General features: G+C 37.7%; 1 protein-coding gene across 2 annotated transcripts in view; it reads left to right on the top strand.

Moving 5' to 3' along the window:
- Positions 1–25,035, top strand: part of PKIA (cAMP-dependent protein kinase inhibitor alpha) — a 44,392-nt gene extending 19,357 nt beyond the window's left edge. Inside the window, exons 2-4 of one of the 2 annotated variants that reach the window (XM_066179870.1) lie at positions 5,563–5,610; positions 17,159–17,336; positions 22,323–25,035. In XM_066179870.1, the coding sequence (XP_066035967.1) occupies positions 17,186–17,336; positions 22,323–22,402 (231 nt within the window). In that variant the 5' untranslated portion in view covers positions 5,563–5,610; positions 17,159–17,185 and the 3' untranslated portion in view covers positions 22,403–25,035. The remainder of the gene's footprint in view (positions 1–5,562; positions 5,611–17,158; positions 17,337–22,322) is intronic. The other variant, XM_066179861.1, reaches the window with a different exon arrangement.
- The last annotated feature ends 1,574 nt before the right edge of the window (positions 25,036–26,609 follow it).

The raw sequence follows: 26,609 nt of genomic DNA, 5'->3' as shown, positions 1-26,609 counted from the left end.
GCTTCATTTGGCATATGAGTCAAATGGCTAAAAGCTTTGTAGTGATTCCCAAAAAACATCTTGTCACATGTAGATCACTGCTGTCTGGTTACAAATGTGTTAATCCTGTAATGACATCATGAAAAATAGCTCTGTGGAAAAGAGGGGGACACATGTAAAGACGTGGTTTCTGCAGTGCTTCACACAGGAATGTAGCACCCAGAGTTTGTGAGTTTCATCCAAAAGCCACCTCGGGGGAAATAGTTTTGGCCTTCCAGATTCTTGATATATTTTTGTTTTCCTTTCAGTACTTTGCGTGTTTAAATTTTTAAATTTCATAATTCATAACATAAATGTTTTTAAATTAAATTGATTTTAATATTTGAGTGCTAACATTTGAATAATCCTCACAGGGTGTTGAGCAAGAAAAGTGGCAAAATACAAAAGGGAGAAAATATTGCTTGGTTCTGAAAGTCGTACTTAAAAGATATTCCCCACAAAAGGGTTAAGACGCAAATTACTTAGGGAGGGGGGTGAAAGCATTTTGTGAAGAAAAATTTAAAAGATTTTGAGGCTGAGCATGGTATAGTTGTGTCTTATCAGAATGTTATTTCATTCAGACTGCTGAAAAGCTTTTCTGAACTGAAGATACATTGCCTTTCCATTTTTAGCTTGGCTCTGAATTCATTGGAGTCTGATGAAAACAAGTATGGAACGTTATCTGTTGTGCAAATATCAGTGCTATTTGTTTGAAAATACTGGCAGTGTTTCTACTGGATCTTGAGGAGGCTGTAGGTGTAAGGTATGTAGTAGCAATGGAAAATTTTGTTAAAGGGAAGGGTAAAAAAGATAATTCTTGGTGGTTGAGATAGCAAATTTCAAATGTATTGCACTAAAAGTTAAAATTTACTTACGTAAAGGTTACCTGTGGAGTACATGTTCAGTGAAGCTTTTAATCCAGTTGCAAATAGGCAGGTTAGAAAATCTGGGCATTAATTGGTTAGGAGTAGAAAAAAATGTCTTTGCCTTCTCTCTCACACCCCCTGTATTTCTTCCCTTAATGTGTTGTACAGTCTGGATGAACTTCTGACTGAGCTGAAGCCTGAGTGGGGTTTTTCTTCATAAGTGTTTAGTCTTGAAATTTGCATTTTATCTTCAAATTTCATGGGTGGTGTCCTACATTTCAACGGTTACATTAAGTCAGATTTTCAGAAGAGATAAAAGGGCTTGCATTTGGCAATTTATTTCACTACTTAACCCTAAATACTTTTACAAAGGTTAGTTCATACTAATTTCTGAAGCATAAGGGGTTTTGTAGTATCCCATGTTGGTCAGAAACTGAGAATATGAGTTTCTGTATACTCTAATTATTCACCCAAACTTGGCATATGGGCAAGTGTTGTCGTTTTAGCTATTGTTCTTTTGGAATGTTTATTTTATGAACAAGCTAATCGATGCTTAGAGAAGACCCAGAAACAAACATGCTACCTCTTGCAGTGTGTTTGCATTCTTGGCACTTCTGGCTCTTCTGAGAGGCATTAGTTCAATTCAATAATATGGTGTGATCTTGGAAAAAAACTTGTAATTTAGTTTCTGTAAGTGAATGCTTTCTTGGAAGGAGCCATTTAGTTTAAAAAACTGGTAAATACTTCTCTTTTACCTTTCTTGGTACAAAGCCCCAAAAATGTCAAAGATTGTATTAATATTATTTAAAACAATAGAAAAGATTCGTTGTCCTCTCTGATGTAAAGCAGGGCTAGAGTCTTAGGGATAAACCCATTGATTCTGGTGCTATAAAAGTCACAGCTACAGTGATCATGGGCACTGAGTTTTTCTTGGTCTGTGGTGGTAGAAACTGGTGAGTAGGGAATAGTGCCTTCCTGTCTATCTCTCGTGGTGTTAACATGCTTATCCACATAGTCTTTGCTTGGAAAGAGGCTGCCTCCTATCAGCTGTGAGATACCAGGGATGAGATCCTCACGTTTGTGATTTCTGTCTTAAGTGAAGCAAAGTGACAGAAGGGCAGTCTCAGCAGTTAGTGGAGTTTAAGGAAGACACTGGAAAGCACAGTAAGTACTTAGGGTCGTTTATAGCCACTGAGTATCTTCTGACAGATGCAAATTTTGTTGTTGTGTAGGTGGCTTTAGGAGCATCCTCTGTGAGGAAAGGCCAGGTCTACCCCATGCTGGACACAGATCAAGTCAGCTCCATGGATTTCCTGCAGGACACAGCTGAGCCCTTCAGCCAGGACAGTGGTGTCTCTGGGAAAACGTATTAAAGCAAGGGAATAAGAAAAACCAAAACACACAAGTAGAGGAGAAATAAATAAAGATAGTGAGACGCAGCACAGGGAACACAAAGGTTGAAGGAGAAGGAAGAAGTGGATGTGTTGCACCAGGCACTGGAGCATAGATTCCTCTGCAGCCCCTGGAGGAGACCACAGTGGAGTAGGTATAGAAGTGGGCATTTGCCTGCCTGCCAGTATTGCCACACCAGAGCTCCCTGGTGTTTCCTGACAGAGCTGCAGCCCACACTAGAGCCTGTGGGAACAGCCCATGGGAAGGACCATGCTGGAGCAGGGGAAAAGCGTGAGGAGGAAGGAGCAGCAGAGAGGAACTGTTAGGGAGTGATGTGACCACATTCCATTCCCCATCCCCCTGGGCTGCTGGTTGATGGGGAAAGGCTAGAGCAGTCAGAAACTACAGAAGTAAAGCTGAGCCTGGGCAAAGCCGAGATGAGGGAGTGTAGGGGTCTAATGTGGAGGGAAGGTGTTGTTTTAACTTGTCTTTGTTTCTCACTATCCAAACCTGCTTTAATTGGCAGTATGTTAGTTTTCCCCAAGTTGTGTCTGTTTTTCTAGTGCTTATAATTACTACAATATCTCGCTGTTTTTATCTCAACCCACTGGTTCTTTTTCATCTTACCATTGTCTCTCTTGTCCCCCTGTTGAGGGGGAATAAGAGAGCAGGGTGAACATCAGCCAAGGTCAACCCACAAGTGGTTCTTTAAAGCAAACTTTTTGACAAATAAATAGACAAAGGTTTGGGATGTGAGGCAGTTCTCTTACAGCTTATGGGGAATATACTAAGCTTACAGACTCTACTGCTAAATATGTCTATATGAAAGTAGTTATGCAGATGGAGTGAATATTTAATAACACCTATCTCTGCAGGTACACATACATATATTTACATGGGTAGATAAAGTCATATTCAAAGTTCTCTAACCCTGAACACTCTAACTGTTGCATAGGTACATTACTGGTTTCTACCAGTTTTCTCTGGTGTTATGGTCCTTTGTGTTTTTCTAGTTATGAAGGTGGACAGTTGTATTTGGGATGGGTTAGAGGCTTACAGATAAGCTGACAGCATCCCAAGATTTTTGTCAGGAGAAATGACAATTATAAATAAAAATCAAATAAGTCTCATCTCTGTCAGCAGACACTTCAAGTTGATTTTCTTCCTGCTCTGTGTGAGAGTCCATTTGGATTTATTTTCATGCACTTTCATACTGTACTCTGCCCATATGTCTTTTCATTGGCTCCCAATTACTTAATTATTTTATTCTCTTTATTGCTGAAGTTTAGCTTTTACTCGAACAAGCCACTTCCTTAGTGACTATGAGATGTGGGTTTCGTTGCCTCAGATTTTCAGCAACATTTTTGTATTTTTACCTTCCTCTTCTGAATTTATACCTGCAGCTTGCCTTTTATTGGGAATATGGTATCCAGGAATTCACATCTGTGGGTGATTCTTGCTCTTAAAAGGTTTTTCCCTGTGCCAGGATTTAAGAATTGGAAGTCTTAGGAAGTATTCTGCCCACATATGCATTCTTACTGCAAGCAGACAGCTGGTACTTCCTTTCATTATCCACGAGCAGGTAGTAAAAAGGGGGAAATCTGCAATTTGCATGGCCCTGAAGCTTAAGTAAGCTATTCTAACACAGATGGATTTGTGTAGCCTGACAACATGAATTCCTCTCAGGAATTTTGTAAGGGTTTCTGTAAGCTCGCCTGTTTCTGCTTATGTGTTTATGCTCGTAACCAGAAAACCTGGCTTCTGTTTTATTGTATTTTGAGTTTATGCATATGGCAGGAACTGTATGTTCATGTTCTTCTTAGGCTTTTTTAATGTTTTTTAGTGGTCAGCAACTTCTGTGAAAGGGAGAGTTGCAAGGTAGAATTAAGAACCTGAGCTGCAGGAAATGTGTGTTTGGTTGGATAACTTTTCTTGCCATGAATGTAAAATGTCTGCTGTATGTGGTTTTTAATAGGCCATCTTTTAAAGTGATTGAGCAATTTGTTAGAGTTGGCTGAAATCAGTGAGCTGTGTGAGAGTCCAGAAAGTTCTACTTTGTTTATATGCTTCCATCACTGGCTTGTAAATTGCCTGGACTGCCATTTTCTTTTCGTAGACAAAGAATTGGGACATTAGACAAATATGAGTTAAGTATTTGAGCTTTAATTTCACTTGAAATTGGGGAAAAGAGAAATTTTTGACCATCAGGTTCAAACCTGTAACAGTGATTTTAAATAGCTGTCGTTGGCCGAACTTGTGTGTTCCTCGATTGTGGTTGGATGTTGTGTTTGTCAGGGTACCTGGGTTTGCATTTAGAAATGCATCTTAGATCTGAGTATAATGGACAGAATGTGTAATGCAGCATAATTGCTAATTGTATATGCAAGCAATTTTTTTTTTTAATTTCTGTCTAGTTCCAGCACATGGAAACTTGTCAGAAAAGTATTCTATAGTGCACAGTTTTCAATATAAAGTGTACAAAATAATCCTAGGTGAGAAAGGATTATTTAGCAGGAGAGTTGTAGTTTGTTTTGCTTTTTTCCTCATTGTTTAGTTGGATTCTTTTTAAATATGGACATGCAAAAGAAATTGCTAAGGTTTCTATCTTCAAGCATATTGTGGCAAATATGAGGGACTTCTTTTAGCTAGGTTAGAAATTATTTGGCCTGTCTTTGAAATGCCCATAAATATTGTAAAGTATAAAATACAAACTGCACATAATAACAAATTTCACCATTCTAAAGAGCATTTCATTAGTGCTTTCTTCTCCTCCACCTGATTCTGGATCACTTTTGAGGTTTCAAACTGATTGTTTGCCCCAGAGGAGATCGTTCCAAGTGTTGCTGCTCTTCAGGTTTTGATCTCCTTGCTTTTAAAACTGTAGAGTCTGAGCTGTACTACTTATGTGGTTTTAAAGAATAAACTTTTTGAAGTATGGGAGAGTCCCACTTACTAAACCTTGCTGAGTCATATTCTTGGATAGCTTGGTTATTATGTATGTATGTGGTTATGCATATGAATATGGAAAATTACCCCTTTAAGCCACCTCCTGCATTTGGTTTTGAGAAGCCAGCACAGTCCACTCTGTTTAAGAAAAAGTCATCTTTAAGACTTAGGATATTGCAAACAGTATGAAATTGCTGTTCTCTTCCCCCTCTTCTTTCAAAAGACTGCAGGTGGACTTGCCTCTGCAAAGACCTTAATTTAAACCTTGCTCCTCTTCTCTGGCTCTAACAAACATCTTTCTCTTTACCGCAATTCTGGACTGGCACGCTGCTCTCTGTAGATGCTGCTGAACATGCTAAGGTGAACAAGAGAGAAAAAAGAATAAGAGGTAAAATATTTCCTTTCATTAAAATATTCCGTACTGTTAGACCTCCTTCCTTTGATCCCTGAGCCTGGCGTATTGTAAAACATTCAGCCCTCTGGAATTAACCAATGCTTTTTTAAGAGACTTTTAGTAATATTGCTCTGTGTATTTTTACAGAGATTAAATAACTTAAGATTCCCAATTATGCCAGCTATAAGAAAACAAAACATATTTTTCCATTCTTGAAGCAAGAGCACTAGAAGGTTGTAAGAAAAATGCTGTTAAAGGCTGGAGAGATTGAAGGTTTCATGGGACACTTTCTCAGGGGCTCCTTGAAGATACCTCAAAAAGCAAATACAGGTCCAGTTTGTGGGAGCCATAGTGTGATTTTAAAAAATTGGAACCTTGTCCTAAAGAATTGTAACATCAACTTATTTGATAATTAATTGCAATAAAGAATATTTGCATATGTGTTCATTCTGTTGAGATGATTAAATTTCATAGACTTTATATAAAGAGGGTTCATTTTTCCTGAGTGGTGGGTGACATACTCTAAATAGAGAACTTTTCCCTTGAATGAAATAGAGTGAAACAAAGAACAATTAAGAATATTTTTTCCTCTGATAAATATATGGCTCTCATACACAGGAATAAGATCTGGCAAAAATATAGGGATATTTGTGATATTTACCTCCCTGTGAAAATGCAGGAGGTATGTCTGGAATTTTGCAAGCAGTAACATTGGTTTTTTTTAATCTTCAGTAGCTACCAGTACTTCCCAGTTGACCACTGTCTAACATTGTGGTAATATCAGTGGTCCATTATAAAGAATCTGTAAAGTATTCCTGCTGGAAACAAGTCTAAAAAAAGCACATTTGAGACAATTATTTCAGGAAGCCCTAAGTAGGCTATGCTGTTGCATAGCAACAGAGCCAGGCAGTCCTTAGTCTCTAAAGTAGTCTGTGTACACATGGGAACAGAATGCAAAAATGATGGAAACCTTGAAAAATGTAAGGCTGAGAATAGGAGAAACCAAAGTGAAATTATATACAATACAAAATGTGAATCTGTTTTGTGAGGTATATTAAATTGAACTGCTTTTAAGTTAAAAAAAACTGAAATGCTTTTAGCCAAATTGTTTGCTTTTTTTTTTTTTTCAGCTTCTAGATAGTAATTAAAAGGCAGAATGTCTGATGGCTGAGAAAACTAATTCAAATGTAAAGTAGGTTTTAAATGCCTGCCACAGGACAAAAAAAAAAGGATGGGAAAGGCAATTTGTGTTAACAAATCAAAAAGCCAACCAGATAAACCAGCAATATGAATGTCTTTGTGCCACAATACATTAATCAGTATTTTATAAGTTGCCTTCTCCATCCTTTTTTTTTTTTCTGTGCCTGGCATTAAAAATACACTTTAGATGTCTCATGTTCACAGGTCTTCAGGCTAGCCCAGTGGTATTTCTCTTTGCAAATACTGAAAAATGTGATGTCATTGGGTGTATTTTTGGAAGCTCCAAGCTTGCACGTGAAATGTGAGATCTTAACAGGAGCATAATATCCTCTAGCAGTTTTATTTTTTTGTGAGAGGTAATTGATCTTATTAAAAGCAAATAGGAACCAATATTTAATATTTAGAAATGCATGGTTGTGGTTGATCTTGCTATCAAAGAAAGGCAAATCTTTTCCTTTCAATGCAGTGTTTGCCACTGCCCAAGAAGATAGAGTAATAAGCTCAGGCTCTTCTGTTCTGGTTGCTGCAACACATACTTTCTTGATGAGTCATGACTGCATGATTTTAAAAGGCAATCACATGCAAACAGTTGAGCTACTTCACCAGAAATTGCTGAAAAGATATGTAATACAACAAATGCTGCTTCTGTTTAGTAGCTTATATTGCCTTAAAGATTTGAGGAAAGTGCCTTGGAGGGGGACAGCTGTTTGTTTAAAGAATACAGAAGAGTTTAAGGACAACTTAACTGTAGAGTGTTTAGTTAGCTTGAATATTTGATAGCCAGACTACACACTGTACTGAAGCATTGAAGAATCCTGGCAAATAGGTGTGCAAGAAACCTTATGAAAATGCTGGTGCATCCTCCTGTTATAAATGCTAAGCTATAAGTGCTGTCATGATACTGTTATCTAGACATTTTCTTTTTGCTGTTCTAACTGCATGCTTTCCCTTCAAAGGCTTTTGTTACCTGCAAACGGCTGTTGTAGATGCTGTAAACATATCAGTCAAATTGACAGAATGCAGAGCATCACAAAATGCAAACTTTAGCTAACTTGGGAATGGGAGCAACCCATTGCAATGGGGGAGCCAAGCCCTGCATTCAAATCAGTGGCCCTGTGTGAAGTCCTTGAGTCAAGTTGTCCCACTGGGAGCTTTTTAGTAAAGCAGCTAGAAGAGTCCACCACAGTCTTCCTTTTTGGTTGTAAACTGGTTTCCTCTAACTGAACTCTTGAATTATCTAAGGCAATTGCTGCTTCCTCCTCATCTCCATATGCTTTTTTCTTCCTTTCTGCAGACAGACCCTTTCTGGATGGTACCTCCCCTCCTGAAATTCTAATCTTCACATCCATATTGTGTCTCTGTAATGCCATCATATTGCTGTAGCCCAGCACATGCATAGATAAGTCCTGGCAGTGCTAGTTGATATCCTCTTGCTAGCCATTACCTTTACTGACATTTCAAAACAATGAAGAACAAGCTCTTACCCTTTGCATGACAAAGCTGTATATTGCATAACTAAGTGTTTTATCAGATTGGGCATAAGTTCTTATAGAAGAGATGGGCTACATTTCTTGGCCTGTAACAAACAGCATGAATCTTCATGTTAGTTTCATGGTTTGCTGTTAGGAATTGCAACAACTGTAATGAACTACTCAGGGATGTTTAGCCCTTAAATCTATAGTTCAACTAAGTATTTGGGCCCTTATAAAGAAATGAAGGCTGCCTTGAGCCATGGAACCATTTTTTTGGAAAACACAGCTGGTTCCCGTTTAAATGGAAAAGTTCACCGCAATGTACTGCATACAGTCTTTGTGCCATTTCTTGTTTGTTTGTTGGACTTTTTTGGTTGTTTTTATTGGTGGGTGGTTTGGTTTTTTTTTTTTTTTTTTTTGGTCTTGTTTCTTCTTATTTTTAATGAGAATGAAGATTTTTTTCTTTTGGGGTCTTTTTGCAGAGGGTCATTTGGTGTTTTTGTTTTACCTCAAAAGCCTTAGTACTAGTAAAGTAATATCTAACAAGGTGTATAACTGCAAAATAAAAAAAAAAAAAAAAGGAGAGAGAGAGAAACAAGTGAAGAAAATAGATCTTACATGGATATGAGTTTTATGGATGCTGAATTAGAAAATTCAATGGACCAGAATTCTTTTGGGTCATCTAGAGTAGGATTCACAGAGATTCACAGAATCATATGATACCAGGTTAGAAGGGGACTTGCAGGATCTCCTAGTCCAACGTCTCTTGGCAAAAGCACCGCTAGACAAGATGGCCCAGCGCCGTGTTCAGCTGAGTCTTATAGGTGTCCAATACTGGGGAATCCACCACTTTGCTGTAGAGATTATTCAATGGATGAGTGTTCTGATTGTGAATAATGTTCCTCTTGTGTCCAGCTGGAATCTCTCCAGTAACAACTTGTACTGATCACCCCTCATCTTTTCCATGTGACTAGTAAAAAGGGAGTCTCCATTTTTTTTCTAGCCACCCTTTAGATACTGAAAGGTGGTGATAAGGTGTCCCCTAAAACCTTCTTTTGTCAAGGCTGAACAAATGCAGTTCTTATGGTCTAATAGATCTCGTTCTTAGCCCCTTCCACAGCATTAAACATCTGCTAAAAATTGGAAATCTGTTTCATAGAAAACCCTTTATCTGAGTGGCTTCCACATTACTGGCTGTGTACCATTGTTTGGATGGCTCATACCTGTCTGTGGGTAATTCACAGGTTTAGCAAACTTTTAACTGAAGGTTTTAATTTTATCAGACCTTTAGTTAAAAGTTTGCTAAACTGGTATTTTTTTTCTTTTTTTTTTTTTGTGGAGAGTTGTCTGTGAGGAAGACAGTGGCTCACAGCAGTTTGTCCCAAAATATTTGCAGGTTACTAATCTTGACTGTTCAATGTTTTGGGGTATTTTTCCCCCATGAAGCCATATACAGGCTGTTGTATGTAGCAGTGACTAAAGGAGGTGTGGCTGTTAGAAGAATAGTCGCTACAGTGCTTATATCAAGTTCTCTAAGGAGCAGAGTCTCGCCTAACTCATTAGGTGACCTGTGTTGATCAATACTTTTAAATCACTGGCTGTGAATGCTGGCACTACTGACAGAAGTGTCTGAGAGAAATAAACTTGATTACAGCACGAATCCTGAATTAAAGGCAAGGTTAGGAAGATACAGAGCTTCATGAGCAAAGCCCACACAAATTTCCCTCCCCCCTAATCCCCATCCCCTTTACTAAACATCCTGATCCTAAGCAGACATCATCTTCACATTTCTGCAGCAAGTGTTGCCTTTTCTGCACGGAGCGTCTCCAAGCTGCCAGTCAGTTGGGAATTCTCAACAGACTGGTCTTTTCCAGTAACCCAGCAGTTGAGGAAGAGCTGGGTTTTGTTGTTGGGGGGTGGTTTTGGTATCACATGGGCTTATTTCAGCTCGCTGTTCTGTAAGAAGTGCTTCTGAATTGCCATATAGAGACCCCAATAAATGGGCTTTCTCCAAAGGCTGAAACCAGTCCTTTTCAACAAACACTGTGTTTGTTCAGTGTAGTGTTCTAGCTGTGTTCCTTGGTTCAGGGCACCACAGCATTCTAAGGTGCTGCATACCTGGCCTCATCCTCCCAGAACCTTAAAACATTGACCTCCTTTCAGCTCAGATAGATGTGTGAATGCGCAGCGGGGCTGCCGGGTGTATGTCACATGAGGAGCTAAAATGCTCTCATCTGGCTTGAGGCCTTTATCTATCTCTTTGATTATGAGATGCTTGCAATGGATTGAGTTGTTCATAGAGTGTATCAGAGTGTCTTGAAAAGTAATAGCTTTAACTTGCTCCATTCCCTTCACAAGCCAAGAGGTTCGTTCACAGACTGCAAGTAAAAAGTTGCACTGCAGTGGATGCCTTTTCTCACAAACACATTGCCTGCCATTAGTATTCTTTAGGTTAGGTAGTGAACAGTGATGGTAGATACTAGGTCACCCTCTTCTGCACCCTAACATCATGTTCCGATGTAGATATTTAAATGTTGTGATTAGTTTCTTTTGTAGGGTAATAATTTCAAAATGTCACAACGTTTATTGCTATTTTTAATTACTTCCCAAACCATCAATGATATCTGCACTATATCTTTCTAAAGAACCAAGGTCTCTGTAGCATTGCTTCACTGGTTATATTTGCTTTTTTTCTTTATTTGCTGCTGCTATTTCACTGGCCAGTTTTATGGAACAGTGGAAGCTAAAACTAAATTTATGAACTCAGATTAAGTGGTGGATGAAAGACTAAATTCTTATGGTCGTGGGCATAATGAAATTTGCCTGAACAAGGACATGGTAAGAATTGTAACTGTTTAGCTTTTCGTTCTGTAGATCTCTTTAGGAACTTATATGACATAGAAGGAAAACCTATTAACTGTCTTTATGAATGATTTCCTTGTATAGGTTGTGAGCTGAAGGATATCTAACTTTATTGTGCTGTTTTATGCAGGTTTAAAGAATCTTATTTTTTTCTGAAAATAATCTCAGGTGGTGATTTTCTTTGTTCTGTTTTATTGTTTTACCAGCTGAATTGCCTGCTAATTTCTCTTGAGAACTTAGTAGTACTAGGATTGCTACATACAGAATGTGCACCCTAAAAGGATGTTAATTGTCAAAGGTAAATGACTTGCTCTGCATTATTATTTTAAGGAGCTGGTCACTTGAGAAACATCAGTCAGAAAAAACTACATGAGGGATTTTCAAAGTGTGGATTGAAATACTGCTCAGCTTGGTACCTTGCATTGTTATTAATATTTTCTTTAATTGGCTTTCAAGAGTTAATGCTATTTTCCTGTTCATCTGTGTCTGTGCAAAAGCACATTGTTGCATAACACAATAGATACAATCTCTGTGGAAGAAAAATGATTTTGTTAAATTGTTCCTCTGGTTTTGCTTTAAGCTTAGAAGGCCATACATAAGGTAGAAATCTAGGTGCAGGTTGCTGTGGAATAGATCTGTATCCTCACTGGAAAGAGCCCTGTAGCCGTGTCTCTTAGTTAAGGCTAGATTTGGAACCAAAATTTATTTTAAAAGCATAATTATACACCTTCTCTAAATCAGACATGCTATTAAATGACAAATTCTCTTTTTCTTTTTTTTTTCTTTTTTTTTTTTTTTGTTCCCCTTGTGAAAGCTGAATATAGATAATTACATTTAAATAATGTGCTGATCGTGATACAACATTTAGCAGCCAAAGCCTGGAAGAGTTCTATTTGAAAATCTCTTATTTGATGCTGCTGTTAAGCCTAGATGGAGAAAGAGCGGGAGTGTACATTGAAGGATTATACTTCTTAGCCTTACACTGGTTTGCCAAGAAAATGGCAGCTCTCTGGTGCTTGCCAGGAGCATGTCCCAAATTCATAGACAAGCTGTATGTATGTCAAGTGCCCGCTCTTCTTCTGTCTTCCTGTTGTAATAACAATGAACACCAATTAACAAAGGTACTTCAAATTCACTTGGGCTTCTTTTAGGTCTCTAGTCCCTTAAACAGACTTAAGTTCAACAACCCTAGGTACCTCTAGCCCATAAGCAGTAGACACAGTGATTTTTAATTCATGCCTATGTACCACATAATTTCTGTACTTTTCCTCCCAAACCCTTGAGAACAGTGGCATTGTGTAATACTGGATTTCACTGAATGATTATGGAACACAGTCAAATTTGGATTGCATTTGTGAACTCATCAGTAACTTTTTAGGATTTTTTTTTTTTTAACTTCAGAAATTTGACAGTTATCTTCAGAAACTTGTGGGATAACATTTGCTATATATAGTGTGGAAATGGAAAAATTAACATAAATTGGATTGTGGAGTTAAAGAAGTAAATTTCTGAAAACACAAATACTGATTCTTTCTGTACCTGTTAAATTATAATGTTCTCATCATAGAATCATTAAGGTTGGAAAAGACCTCTAAGATCATCAAGTCCAACCATTAACCAAACATCACCATGTTCACCACTAAAACGTGGCCCTAAGTGACGTCTACATGTCTTTTGAACTTTTCCAGGGATGGTGATTGACCACTTCCCTGGACAGCCTGTTCCAATGTCAGACCATCCTTTCAGTGAAAAAGGTATTCCTAATATCCAATCTAAACCATTCCTGGTGCAAGTTGAGACCATTTCCTCTGATCCTGTCACCTAGGAGAAGAGACCAACCCCTGCGTGGCTACACCCTCCTTTCAGGCAGTTTAGAGTGATAAAGTTCCCCCTGAGCCTTCTTTTCTCCAGGCTAAACACCCCCTGCTCCCTCAGCTACTCCTCATGGACTTGTACTCCAGGCTCTGCCCCAGCTCCATTGCCCTTCTCTGGACATGCTCCAGTGCCTCAGTGTCCTTGCCATGAGGGGCTCAAAACTGAACACAGGATTCAGGTGCAGCCTCACCAGCGCTGAGTACAGGGGGACAATCCCTGCCCTGATCCTGCTGGCCACACTATTGCTGATACAGGCCAGGATGCCATTGGCCTTCTTGGCCATCTGGGCACTCTCTGGATCATGCTCAGCAGATATTGACCAGCATCCCCTAGTCCTTTTCCACTGAGCAGCTTTCCAGCCACTCTTCCTCCAGCCTGAATGGGGTTGGTCTGATGCAAATTCAGAACCCAGCATTGGCCTTATTGAACCTATCCTTGGCATCCATCTGTTCTTCTGCATTCCTTGGATACTTACTCTACCCCTTATGTTCAATACAGAATATTCATTAACAGTACAGGCATGTCTTGATAGGCTGGCTAAAATCCACGGTAACAACTCTACCATCCTCATCCTCTGTAATTTCTTGAGTACTTAAAAATAGTTTTCAGCTCAACTTTTTGTGAGGAAGGAGTTGGGAAGGGAAAGAGACAAAAATCTAAGATACCCACATTTCTAGACGTTTATGAAACTAAGAATCTGAGGAAATAAAAGATGCTGTATGAAAATCCCCTGGGGTGTGATGCGAACTCTAACCCATTATCAGGCATAGTGACTACATGGGAGGAAAGGTAAAGCACAGCTAGGGGGCATTTCTGGTGGGATAGTATCTTATCAGTTACCAAGGAATCCAATCTTGCAACAGCAGGTTTCATTAATCCTCATTCTCTCAGAGCTTCTTTGTTCAGTTTGCTGGTTCAGTTGGCAGAAGCAGTGAGGTTTGCAGCCCTCTTGTTTCAGTTTAATTCCATGTAAGAGAGTACTGGTTTTGCAATTTTTGAAAAAATTGAATTCATAGAACTAGCAGGACTGTGACCACAATCTTTAATGCAGGAGTACCTGTTAATGCTGTTATTTAGAAAATTCAAATTATATTTCACGGAGTTATTAGCAAATTCCACTCCTTCCACAGAGACTGAAGGGGGAAAAAAGATTTTTTTGAAGTGAATGTTAATTCCTTAATAACTGGTTCAGTGAATAAATACAAACTGCTGGGCACTGAGCCATTCATTGGAAGGGGAGCTCTTGGGTGATGTCAGTGGAGTTCCATATTTATGCAGTAATGTCTCAAGATAATGCCAATACAAAACAGAATGGCATTTGATATTTAGGAGGAGATACAGACAGGAAAATTTGGAAGTGTCATAAATGTATGTTTGATAACATTGTTTTTTTGATCAGAATGTTGTTAGTAATCCCATATTGAGCATACAGAAAACGTTTAAATACAAGTTCTCCACAAGCACTTTTTCCATGGCTTTATAGCCTGTTTCATAGCTAAAACTAAATAGGCTTGAGATTTCCCGTGGTGTTCTCCATTTTAATGGAATGTTTCAAGAGCAGTATAATCTCAGAGAAGCATATTCTGTCGAGTGCAGTTTGTGCATCGAGGGAATTTCTCATGGAATACAACCTGGATTATTTTGCAAGTCTTACAGGCCTGCAGCTTGTACCACCTCAGATGTGGTCTTCTCTGGTTATTCTGGGCCTGATGCACTCATACACCTTTCAAAGAAGAAAATAAAAACAACTCTGTGGGATTTTTTTTCCTATGCTAAAAATAAATTAAAATCTTCACGGGAGTGATGGCTATGGTGACTTTGAACTGATCCTACAATAATATGAAATCCACACCTGTATATTGATTGCTTTCATGGCTTGCACTTCCTTTATTACACATCAGTTGCAATAAAAAGCATGCGCAAATTTACGTGAATTCTGCTTAAATAAAATCTTTAAGTCTCCGATTTTGGTGAATGCTATTGAGTGAATGGGTCAGATAAGTCTGAAAACTTGTCTTGTTTCCCTTCACCTTTGCAAGTTACATGCTGCATTAGGACATAGTTGAAATATTTGACATTGCAGTGTCTGCACCTTGGGCAAAGAAAAAGTGGTGGACTTCTCACTTGCTTCAATATTCTTGCAGTGTTTCAATAACGGCAGTTCAGAGGAAGAAATGCACGTGGTCTCATTCTCATAAAAGCTTTTGTTATTAAACAGAGGCACTGTGCTGTTTTGTGTGTCTGGCAGGCTTTCAGTCATGCTGACCTGTTTCCCACCCTAGGTGGCGTTGTTAGGTTTTGTGGATTGATTTGTTTTGGTTGTTGGTTTGTTGGGAGTTTTTGTTTCTTTGTTGGTTTGGTTTTTTTAAGCAGTTTCCTGTGTCATAGTGGTTGATCATAAGAGTAAAATTATCCTGTCAGCCATTCAGTGTTTGGCATGGGACACCAAAGCTTGATAGCAGTGAACTTCTTTTCAAGTCAGTCAGTCTTGCAATGATACTTGATATAGTTATATTTAGACTAAATAAAATATGGTGTAGAACCCTTTTCTTGGCTTCTCACACACATCATATGTACACCCTCATACAGCTGACTGAATCTGGGGAGGTGAGAAGTGGAATGAAGATAAGGAGTGAACAGGGTTTGTAAAGTTATTCAGAGGTGAGGGTGGAGGATTGGCTGTTGTCTTTTTTTAATCTATTTTTAAAATAAAAAGTGTTTATAAAAAATAAGCAGGTTTGTTTGTTTGTTTATTTGAAGAGAGAAGGCTGAACCTTTTGCTGCTGTTAGTGTTTGTGATGACTTCAACAGCTGCTTCAGTGTCTAGCACCTACAGTAGGAACTGATTAAAAATTTGCACATTCTATGCACAAAAAAACTATGAAGTTTTGGCTACTTTGGTAATAACAGCCGAAGCGTCTCGCTCTAGGCAGCTGTGAGTTGCTGCCTCCATGGCCATGTCCTCTCTCTGCAGTGTGCAAAACCAGAGAAATTCTGCTTAGAAGTGAAGGAAGCATACAACTGTGGGGGTGCTGCTTTAGTTTAGTAGTTCTGTAGTGTTTCTTTTCTTCGGAGTACTCCTCTAGCAGAAAGCTTCCCTGATTCCCCTATGACACAAAAACATAAAATGTGAGGAGAGCATGGTTGCCTAGCATTTTGCAGGAAACCTTAGACACGTGCACATGAACTACAGTAAAAGCCATGTGATCAGCGAGGGAAAGTGCCCCTCCCCATACTCTTTAACATTTTACAAATTAAGAAAATAAAATTCTAATAGCTTAGATCTGTAGCATATAATGCAGCAGAGAGGCAGATCTTTCTCTTACCAAGATTGAAATAGCATCTTGTATTCCTTATGTCTTTGTCAGATCTTGCATTAATGTACATCATCACATTATTCCCTAATGACACAAGAAATAATTGTTTTCTAATGAAAAGAAGTTCTGAATTTATACTTAGCTTACAGAGCACTGCTTTCAAACCTCTGTATTCTGGTTTAGCTAATTCTGCTTGCTCTGGTAGCACGTCTCCACTCACTTCAGGAGCATTATGGTAATGCATTTGCTTTAGAGAAGCTATCACACCTAAATAAATTAGTTGAGCCTGAAGAGGTCTGTGTACAATGCCAAAACTAATACTAAGAGAAAAGAAAATATACAAAACATAACTGTGTCTGTGTATGAGCACAGGGTTCTGCATGCAAAAGCATTATCGATTTGTACTTTCTTACTTGTTACACTCTGCTTTTTGTAGAACAGAACTGTGTTCCACCCCCTGCCTACCTCCTACATCTCAGCTAATATTAAAAGCAGAGACAACTCTATAAAGAAATTATGTTGCTGAGGTCATTGCTTTTATAAAGTACTCACTATCACTTTATGAAGCATGGATAATGAAGTTGGTTAAAATACTGTTGAGTACAGATATCATAAAATACACACAGTGTTTTTGCTTTCTATTCTGTTTCTTCTCTAATTTCTCCAAATTTTGAGACTGGCTAACCAGTAAAAGAAGATGCCTCAATCTACCCTGTAATGGAAACCTTCTCGTTCTATTTCTAATCCATAACATCATCTGTTTTTCTGGTGGTCTAAGTGGTGATTTTTTGTTCTTCTTTTTTTCGTTCCACCCAGGTACTGCTATGTGGATATTTGTTAGCAATGACTGATGTGGAATCTACATATGCAGACTTTATTGCTTCAGGAAGAACAGGTAGAAGAAATGCATTACATGACATCCTTGTGTCCTCTCCGGGTGGGAACTCTAGTGAACTAGCCTTAAAGTTATCAGAGCTTGATATAAACAAAACAGGTGAGTACGTTTTGAGCTTTTATTATATTTATTTAAAACTAAAATGAGAACTAGTACACAAAGCATGGTTTAGGTGCCCACATTATTCTCTTGTCCTTCAGCAGCAGAAATTTTTTTTTTTCTAATCAGCATGGGTTGCCTGCAATAAGAATCACGGATTTCATAAATGGGAAGGGTGGCAAATACAACACGTCACTGAAAAAAGAAAAGTTGTTCTGCAGTGAGTGCCTAGTGACAGGGTCCAAACCAGGATAAATTTTATGAAAAGTAGAATATAAGGAAGAAAATAAGGAAGTCTTCATTAAAACCCAAGTTTGCATAATATCCTTTAATGGAAGCTCTCTGATTTGAAGCTTGTAGGAGAAGCCATGTGTCTGCTGAAAGGTTGTTGTGAAATTAACTTTTTTTTCAGCTACCAAAGGGCAGAGCAATAGGAATGCGTTATTGTTTGTTTTACCTGGATCTTTGTTTCTGAGTAAATTGTCTCTTTCTCTTTTCTGCTGGTACTTGTCTTTCTTTTATGGTGATAAGTAGTATTGCAATCCTGAATCTTTAATATTAACAACATTTTTAAATGCTTGTGCATATTCAGTTGAGAGGAAGGAAGGGAGAGTGAACCTTACATTAAATAAAAATGGTAATATTACTGGGTATTTATGTTAGACGAGTAGTGGCTAATGAATAATCTTAAAGATACTAGAAAGCCCTTTTCAGACCTTAGGGAAGGCATGGTTTTGCTTGTTTTAATAATAGTAGAAGAAAATAAGTGCAGCAAAGAAGGAACTGTTGATAAGCAACTGCCCTGTTTGTATACATACTTTTCTCAGAGACAAAGTACAAGAGTTCTGAGAGGTAGTCTCTTGACAAGACAGTCGTATGTGGGCAGCATGGTGTTGAGGTGATTGTAGTGCTGTTTTGAAGGAGGGCTTCTTTTTTTGGCTTTTGGACTAATGTACATCCTAAGTCGTTCCTTTTGCAGTTGCCAATTTGGGACCTATAGATTCTAGATTCATGCAATTCTAGCTGGGCAGGGCCTTTAGTTTATGTCTATTAAAAAAAAAAGAAAAGCTTTATAAGTACGTGTGTAGGCATGTCTTTTTATTTTAGTGGGGACAGGTATAAAATGTTGGAAAAACGGAAAGTAGGTGCCATTTGAAAGGCATATTGCCGGTATTACTTTGTGCTTTAATTTTCTTCAGTCTGGTTTGGACTTATCAAAACTGTCTTTGATCTTGTCCATTTAGAAGATGAAAGCAATCCCTATTTTTAAGTTAAACAGTGGGGTTGTTATAAGCCAGAAATATGTTTTCAGGAGTCTCTTTAGTTCTTCTTGGTGATCCCTTTTGAAGCCCAGGTAACTTAATCATTGCAGAAAAGTGTACAGAGCTGCTCATAAAATTACCTTTAGATACCAGATAGAAACACAGAAATATCGGCATACTTCTTCAGAAGGTTATGCAGTTTCCATTAGATAAAATAAAAATACATTTAAATTCTGTATTATGAGTACAACTAGGGACCAAGTAAAATCCTCCAAAACAAAAATACTGGAAAAGGCATTGTCTTACCTAGCATTCATGTGAGTATTAGTTTATTTTCATGTCATGTCATTCCAAGTCAAGAGAGGCTAAAAAATATTTTGCATGTAAAATCCCAGTTCAGAATATATTAATATGCTTGTAGGATGCATATGTGCATTGCACCTGACAGGATTAAGGAGAAAACACATGTTTGGGGGCTGTATCTTATTTCTTTCAAGGTGCATTTCAAACAATTTATGCTAAGTACAACTTAATTATATAAACATAGATATCAAGTTTCGATTCTTTCCTTTTATTCCTATTACATCTGCATGCATTTTCTTGCAAAACTGCAAGTGTGTTTGCTTTCAACTGCGTGGAGTAATAGCAGAGCAGGATAATGCAGATGTTAAAGGAAAAGAAAGGTGGTTATAAAACATATGTAAATTAAACTACCCAAGCATGTTTAGTACATTCACTTTGAAAAGCCTGCAGATTTTTTTCCTGTAAAAAAACAGAACAGCTTTTAACAGCACTAGACTTGTTCGAAGACAATGTATTTTTCTGTTACTCAGTAGCTGATACCTGAAGTGAGTGTTGGTTAATCCCCTCATCAATGAGCCAACAACAGATAATCAAGAGTTTACTGCGTAATTATGTGTAATAAGTATAATTACTGTATGATACTCTCCCTTCAAAACAACTGCCGCAGTTTTCTTTGTCCATAGCATGCTAACAACCTGTTATTATCTATGGAATGGATATATTTACCAAACTCCAAAATACAGGTTCCAAGGACTGTGTCAACACATTTTATCTAAATTAAATAAAAGCAACACTGTGTACATCTGATAGATAGAAAACTGGAAGAGAAATCATAAGATAGAAGCAAAAGAAAGATGCTTAGCAGGGAAATCAAGCAGGTAGCTCTCCTGCTCAACACTCTTAAGGTAACCAGTGCAATCCAAGAAACGTCATCATCTTGCAGGTTGTAAATAAATGAAGTAGTGAGGAAAAAGTACAGTGAAGAATGAGGACAAGTCTCTGCAGATCTAATATTTTTAAAAAAACTGCTGGTTTTCTAGGTGCTGTAGAACACAGAAGTAAAAACAACATTTCCTTGTAAAAGTTGTAGATGCTTGGTCCAAGCATCTACAAATAATGGGGGTAATGGGGTGTTGAAGACATACAGAACTGGAATGAAGAACTGGTTGTAGAAATTAGTGATTGAAAGTAATTGATTTTAGTCCATGGTAGAATTGTTTTGGGTGGAAGCAGGGGGAATAGTGATAGACACTGTAGAGTCAGAAATGTTACAGGAAGAAATTTGAGTTAAAAGTTGTGCATTAGCAGGACTGGTAACTGTAGCCAGCTGACCAACTCACACAACTGTATTGTGGCTTAGAGTATTGTATTATTTGGTTTTGTTTCTTTTTTTAATATTGCCTGCTGGTTTCAAAATGATGTGTAAAAATTATAATCTTGCTCATGAGAGTTTCTAGCCATCAGATTTTAAAGGAAGAATAGCAATGTGCTTAGCAATTTTGGGATTCTCAGAACTTAAAAGCAAATTTATTTCTGTAAATATATTTTAAAGCCTTTAATAGGAGAGCCCTGCCAGTAGAAAGAAAAACCTGGTACCAAGGTAGTGTATTATAGATGAAATAGATTTAGATTAGTGAGTTTTTTCAGCAAGTTGAGATGAACCTTTCAAGTGATATATTAGAACATTAATGCTCTTTCCCTGCATCTCTGTGCTTAATGCTAAGGTAGTGAAATATTTAGGCTTTTTGTCCAGGAGTGATTTTTCTTTTAAAAACAAGTACCTTGCGAGAGTGTTTTTTGCTCTTCATTTTTGGGATGTTTTCCTATTCTTTTTGTTAATAAGACTTCCACCAGGAAAATTTGGTTTGCCCATATAGTAGTAGTAGTCAGAATAAATGGAGGGTAGAGCAGGCAGAAAAGAAATAAACCCCTGAAATTACACTCATCGCATCTTCTGCAGTATCAGAACAAATGTAGGAGGTTTGTAGAAAGTGTTTGGACAACTTGGGCAAAAGGGATTTCTAAAGGGATTTCTCTCCAATAGTAAATAATCACACGTAGAGCTGTCCTGATGGAATCCTTTCTAATTTGAGAGTGAAAGTGAAGAAGAGTTTTCTGAGAAGGTGCCTTGCAAAACAGTTGTTTACTTAATTACTACTCAACCTATAATGACCAGAAAAAAAAAATCACTCTTTAATAGGTAATCAACTTTCCACACAACTTTTCATCAGGTTGAATGTGAGAATTCACAGTACCCTTTCAGGCATTTTCCTGCCTAAATACTCAGTGCATGCACAAAATACAGCTGTCATATCTAAACTTGTTTGCAATGTTCTTTGCAAGGCAAAAAACTTGTTTTCCACTACCAGTGTGCCCTTTCTTCTACACAGAAAAGAGAAGGCGTTTATGATGCTTGTTTCTATAGACAGAAATAAATCTGCAGATGCACCGTGTGATCTGAAATGAGGAAATAATAAATATCTGCATTGAGAGCCCTGCCTTCATTCTAAAATGAAGATTATAGATAAACTGTATAGATAATCTTCTCTAAGACATAGATTATAGATTATAGATTAAAATTAAGCTATATGTAAATAAGATGCTACATCTATCTAGACCTCCTTACAACCTAACCATGGAATTTTCCTAAGTTATTAAGCCGTTTCAGTACAAATTATTCAGAATCCTTGCAACATACAGGAGACAATGTATGTCTTAACATTATTCCTTGTTGTGCACCTGTAGCTGTTCAGTCCAGTCTTCTGTCTTACTTGCACTTACCTTCCTGTTGCCTGAACCTGTGAGGTCTTTAATTCTTATGTAAAATACAATACTTTGCATATAGATAGTAAAAACATTTAACAGTGCTTTTCTTAGGCTTCTTTAGACAGACTGTGAGTTGCCTGCTCACTGTGCCTCCGTAGGATGTGATCTGTTCCTCAGGTCGTTCTGTGGTTTGCAGTGAGACAGCTGGACAATTTGCAGTGGACGTAATGCTGAAAAACGGATCCACAGAACTAAAGCAGCTTTAACAAACTATTGCTTTTATTGAAGTTGCATCTCTTTGTAGAAAACTCTGTTCAGATTGGTGCAATGAGGTGTTTTTCTCTTTTACTGTTAAAGCATCATAGTAAAGAAATTTTCAAAAGCACTGTACTGTTTTTGTTAAATTTGCAAAAATACTGTTTTTCATTAATTCTTAGCTACCTTTGGTATTTATTTGAAGTGATACTTGTGACTGCAGCTAGGAATTCGCATCTCAAGAGACACTTTCTAAAACAAAGTATAGGTATTTCAGTTGTAAAGAGTTTCATATTTTAGTTTCAACTTCTCTTTACTTTGTTTTTGAAACTGATGGATGAACGATCAGCGTTCTCTTTATTTTAGTGTGGATTACTCATCCTTTTTTCCTGTGTTGTAGAAGGAGAAGGAGATGCACAACGAAATCCAAGTGAGCAGACCGGGGAGGCCCAAGGGGAGGCAGCAAAGCAAGAAAGCTGACATCCGACTTTGACCGAGTGGAGCAGCTGCTGGATGCTTTCAGGCTACAAGAGTGTGCTGGAACAAATTTGTTTCCATGAGCAAGCTGGTAGAAAAGAAAGTGCATGTGTCTTCACTGCTGGAACCCACTCAACACAATGCTAAAAATCTGGGTGCAAGCTGTGACAGGAGACAGAATTTTCTCTACCTCTGTCATTAGCAATGGTTGAACATGTATTGATTTTTTGGGATAGTGTCATCAGATGGATCCCTTCGTAATGACTACTCGATGGGAACACTTTTAGAAAGTAGAACAGGTAAATCTTGTAGCAAATGGCCTTTGAAGCATCAGAGGATCTAATTGTGTATCTTAAGCAAAGGCTTGTGTGATCCTCAGAGTTTAAAATTCTCTGGCCAAAGTGTTTGCCCATTATAAGAACTGTAAAGAAAGCTCTGTTTTTAGAACTTTGCATCTGTTTTACAGCTGTTATTTACAATGGTTTTTGTATTGTACGACTTAGATGCTCCACACTGCCCCTTCTCAACTGCTTATGAAGAATATTTCTGTTACTGTGAATTTTTCTACCACACGTTTTGAAAGGGCTGAGTTTTTTTGCATAAGGTGGTGATGTGCACATGATAGATCTAAACGTCAACCGCTAAATTGATTACGCCTGAACCTAAATGACTCAGCAACACTCGAATTTGTTACTAGATGAGCCTTCAAAACGATTTGTTAATGTGAATACTTGAGCGTGTGTTGTGTCCTTGGTACAGTTTTGCCACTCGCCTGTAGTTAGTTGCATATCAGAGACTCAAATTGAATCTTTTATGTTATTCTTCTTCCCCATTTTTCTAATTTTGGTCCCAATTTCGTAATCTTTCTCTGAGATATTTTTTTAAAATGTTATTCCAAGTATTTTATTGTTACAGTAGTTTTAAGAATACATTTATAACCTTATATGGGTTAAAATTCAAACTAATTCCATGGTGCTAGAGGTTTTCCTGATTCACAATGTAAAAGATAGGCCTTGTTTACACATGGGAAAATAACTGGCATTGGTTATTGCCAAGTATGTATTCTGAAATGAGTTTTACAATGCAGTACAGTCCAATGAGTGGCTCCTGGGCTGGATCCAGCAAGGGGTTTGATTTTTACTATTCCTTGCCTTTGCCTCAGTTGATCAGGCTGTTGAGTTTTGAACTGGCCTGCTACTGATGCACCAGAACAGCCAAGTGCTAGAGTCTGCTATTGTAGCCTTGTGGCTTGGAGTTGGAAAGGGAGGTGAGAGACTTGGCATCTAGCACCCAAAGACTAGATTTTTTTCCCATTTCATCTGTTCCAAAATGACAGTCCAAACTGGGCCTTCGTCAAAATACCAGGATAGCTTGTCCATCCAGGACATCACTTAAAATATCTACAAATTAATAAATAACCTGTTCTGCAGTAGCTATTGCTGATGGATTTGTTTTTCCCCCTCATCCTGCCCCAAAAGACAAGGCCATACATGAGGCTGAATGCTGCAAAATGGGGCAGCCACACCTCTGTGTGACTAAGGTGAGTGAAGATAGTGAGTGACTGATAGTAAACCATGGCAATCACACAAGCACCAATCACAAGGTCAGAAGATTTGTTTTCTTTTATTAATAGGAGGTGATGTCACTTTATATATAGTATATATATATTATATATATTTTTGTGTTGTTGGTTTCAAATGTTATGCACTTTTTAATGTTTGTAAACTTTTACTAATGAATAGAGTGATTGCTTCCTGAATATATTAATCATCAGTTAACAAAACATCTTTGTGGCCACAGCTGTTTGTTTCTACCATATGTATCATAGTACTTGTCACCTGAAAATCTTTTGTGAGATTTGTGGAGGAAAAAACCCACTTCTGATCAGTATTATGAGATCATTTATTAGTGTTAATAAAAAACAAGCCAGCTGTATGCTTGTGGCTCATGCGTGTAATATTAACTCTCACCTTTTAGTGTTTGGAAGCTGAATGCCTTGCTGTCTTATTAGCTGTCAAATGCCCTATCTTCTTGGTAAGAGAAGTAGTCCATTTGCTTTGGAAATACTGTTATCCTTAAACAATTTTTATTCATTTGTTTCACTTGGTGTTTCTTTCAAACTTAACACATTATACTTGACCTTTTTTTTAAATTATTTCTCCCCCTTTAGCTCTTGCATTAAGTCTTCAAGCTGAACTGGTTGCCCTTTGTCATGGACTAGTTACTGTCAACCTAGCACAAATGCCAGAAGGAAGTGGGATTCTAGAGGGTTTTTTATAGTGTTACTTTATTGATGATCCATGAAACATCATCAGTAAAATGTTGCAGGAAAAGGCAATAGTGAAATAAGTATTTACAGTATATTAAAGTGATGGTTTTCTTTATTTTCCTTTACTGCTTTTCTTTATTTCAGTATACTTTCCTTCTTAATTCTTTTGTGTTGTTAAATAAAATTAATTTCAGCCTTTCCTCTCTATTTTGTACCCGTTTCTTCTGTTTCTCCTCTTTTTTGCTCTTGTTTTTAAACAAATTATGGAGGCTTTTGCTGGTTTTTGAAACACATTTCTTTGTGATGGAAAATAGCGTTGTTAATTTTAGTGGAGTAAAAGGCTATTTATGTGCCTCTTCCCCCAAAAGTGTATGAGTGCTTGATTTATCACTTGAACTGTGCTTGCTGTCTTAATTTTGGATATTTTTGTAGTATCCATAAGTAGGCCTCACTTAATGTTACCACAGTAAACATGTGGTTAGACTGTGCCAAGTCACAGCTCTGTATCTTCAGTATTATTGTTACCAAAGCAATTACAGATGAGCTGCTTTAAATATATTCACACCTTTACTTCTGTGTACTTGCATCATATAACAGGGACACTGAAGGCAGGACCAGACTTTGACTGGGTTATTTTTGCTTTTGTTAGTTATCTTTGTCAGTTAACCTGACACCCTGGCTTCTCTTCCAGTATCATCTTTCTGTTTTATTGTGTTCGTGATAGTAGTTAAATGTGTGTTTAATCCATGCTTATCTTAGGAAGATCTTCCCATACATCTATATAGATGCAACAAAGTCAGGTCTGGAATATCAGCATAATAGAATACTCCTTAGGTTTGGCATTGGTGGGATGGTTGTGGGTTTGTTGTTTCATTTTTTGTCTGATTGTTTTGTTTTTTTGGTTTTTTTTTTACGGTCTCTTGGATGTTTTCAGTGCTTTGGTCACTCTGAAGGACCATCACTAAAAAAGTCTCTGTATTCATGTTCTTGTTTCCATGATAAAGTCTATGACTGAGTCCACAAGCATTGCACTTGTGGGCTTCAGGTTCCCTGTCCATTTGAAACAAACAGAACTTGTAGCACTGTAACTGGACAGAGATACTGGCATTTCTTTCTTCGGCTTATTTCCATCAAAATTGGCCATATGCTTCAAAAAGCATGTGTTAAAAGACAGCAGCAACCACACGTTTGTTACGTCATCCAACCATCATTTTAGAGCCAAAAGTTCACCTTGACCTTTGATAACACAAATGTGTTATTATTGAATGTGAAAAAATGTCAGTATACGTGGTCCTCATCTGTGAAATTTCTCTTGCATTTTTTTTCCCAAAAATTTGAAATGGGAAAAGGTATATCCTCATAGGAGTGCAAATGGATAATTAATTATCTGGTGCCCAGAAGGAGCAACTACCAAAGAGGTTAAAATGGAATTTCTACAATATTAATGCCTTTCTCAGTTAAATTGGAGAATTTTGGGTGTTCTTAATGTTTGTATTTTATGTTCCAGAAACATCCCTTAATTTTATTCAGAGCAAAGAGTAAGAGCTGCTGTTGAGACTGATCACAGTACAGTAACCTCAGCTTTGACAGTTTACCTTACCTCAGCAGTGTTCCTATGTTGAACTGCTGTATTTTTGCCAACTTGTTACTTTGTTTTGCTCTGCATCTCTTTCTGGCTGGTTTATTTTCTGTCCTGTGGTTTCCTGATGGAAAATGATACCCTAGAAATACATGGAGTGCTGTATTGCTGTATTTGACTTACTAAAGTCTTGTAGTGGAAAGATTATTTCACTTAATCTTTTTGGTCAGTGCACAGAGTGGGATCTGTTTCAAAGTTCTTTTCAAAGAGGCAATAGAGCCAGGAAGGAAGTGTGAATTCAAGAAGATAGGCTAGCAATATAAGGAAGATATTTTTTCTTAAAAGTAAGGCAGGTGGGCCCA

This window comes from Chamaea fasciata, unplaced genomic scaffold (genome assembly GCF_029207755.1).
Source record: "Chamaea fasciata isolate MVZ Bird 193981 ecotype frontalis unplaced genomic scaffold, bChaFas1.0.hap1 SCAF_1, whole genome shotgun sequence".
Lineage (NCBI taxonomy): Eukaryota > Metazoa > Chordata > Aves > Passeriformes > Sylviidae > Chamaea > Chamaea fasciata.
This window is presented reverse-complemented; position numbering and strand designations above follow the sequence as displayed.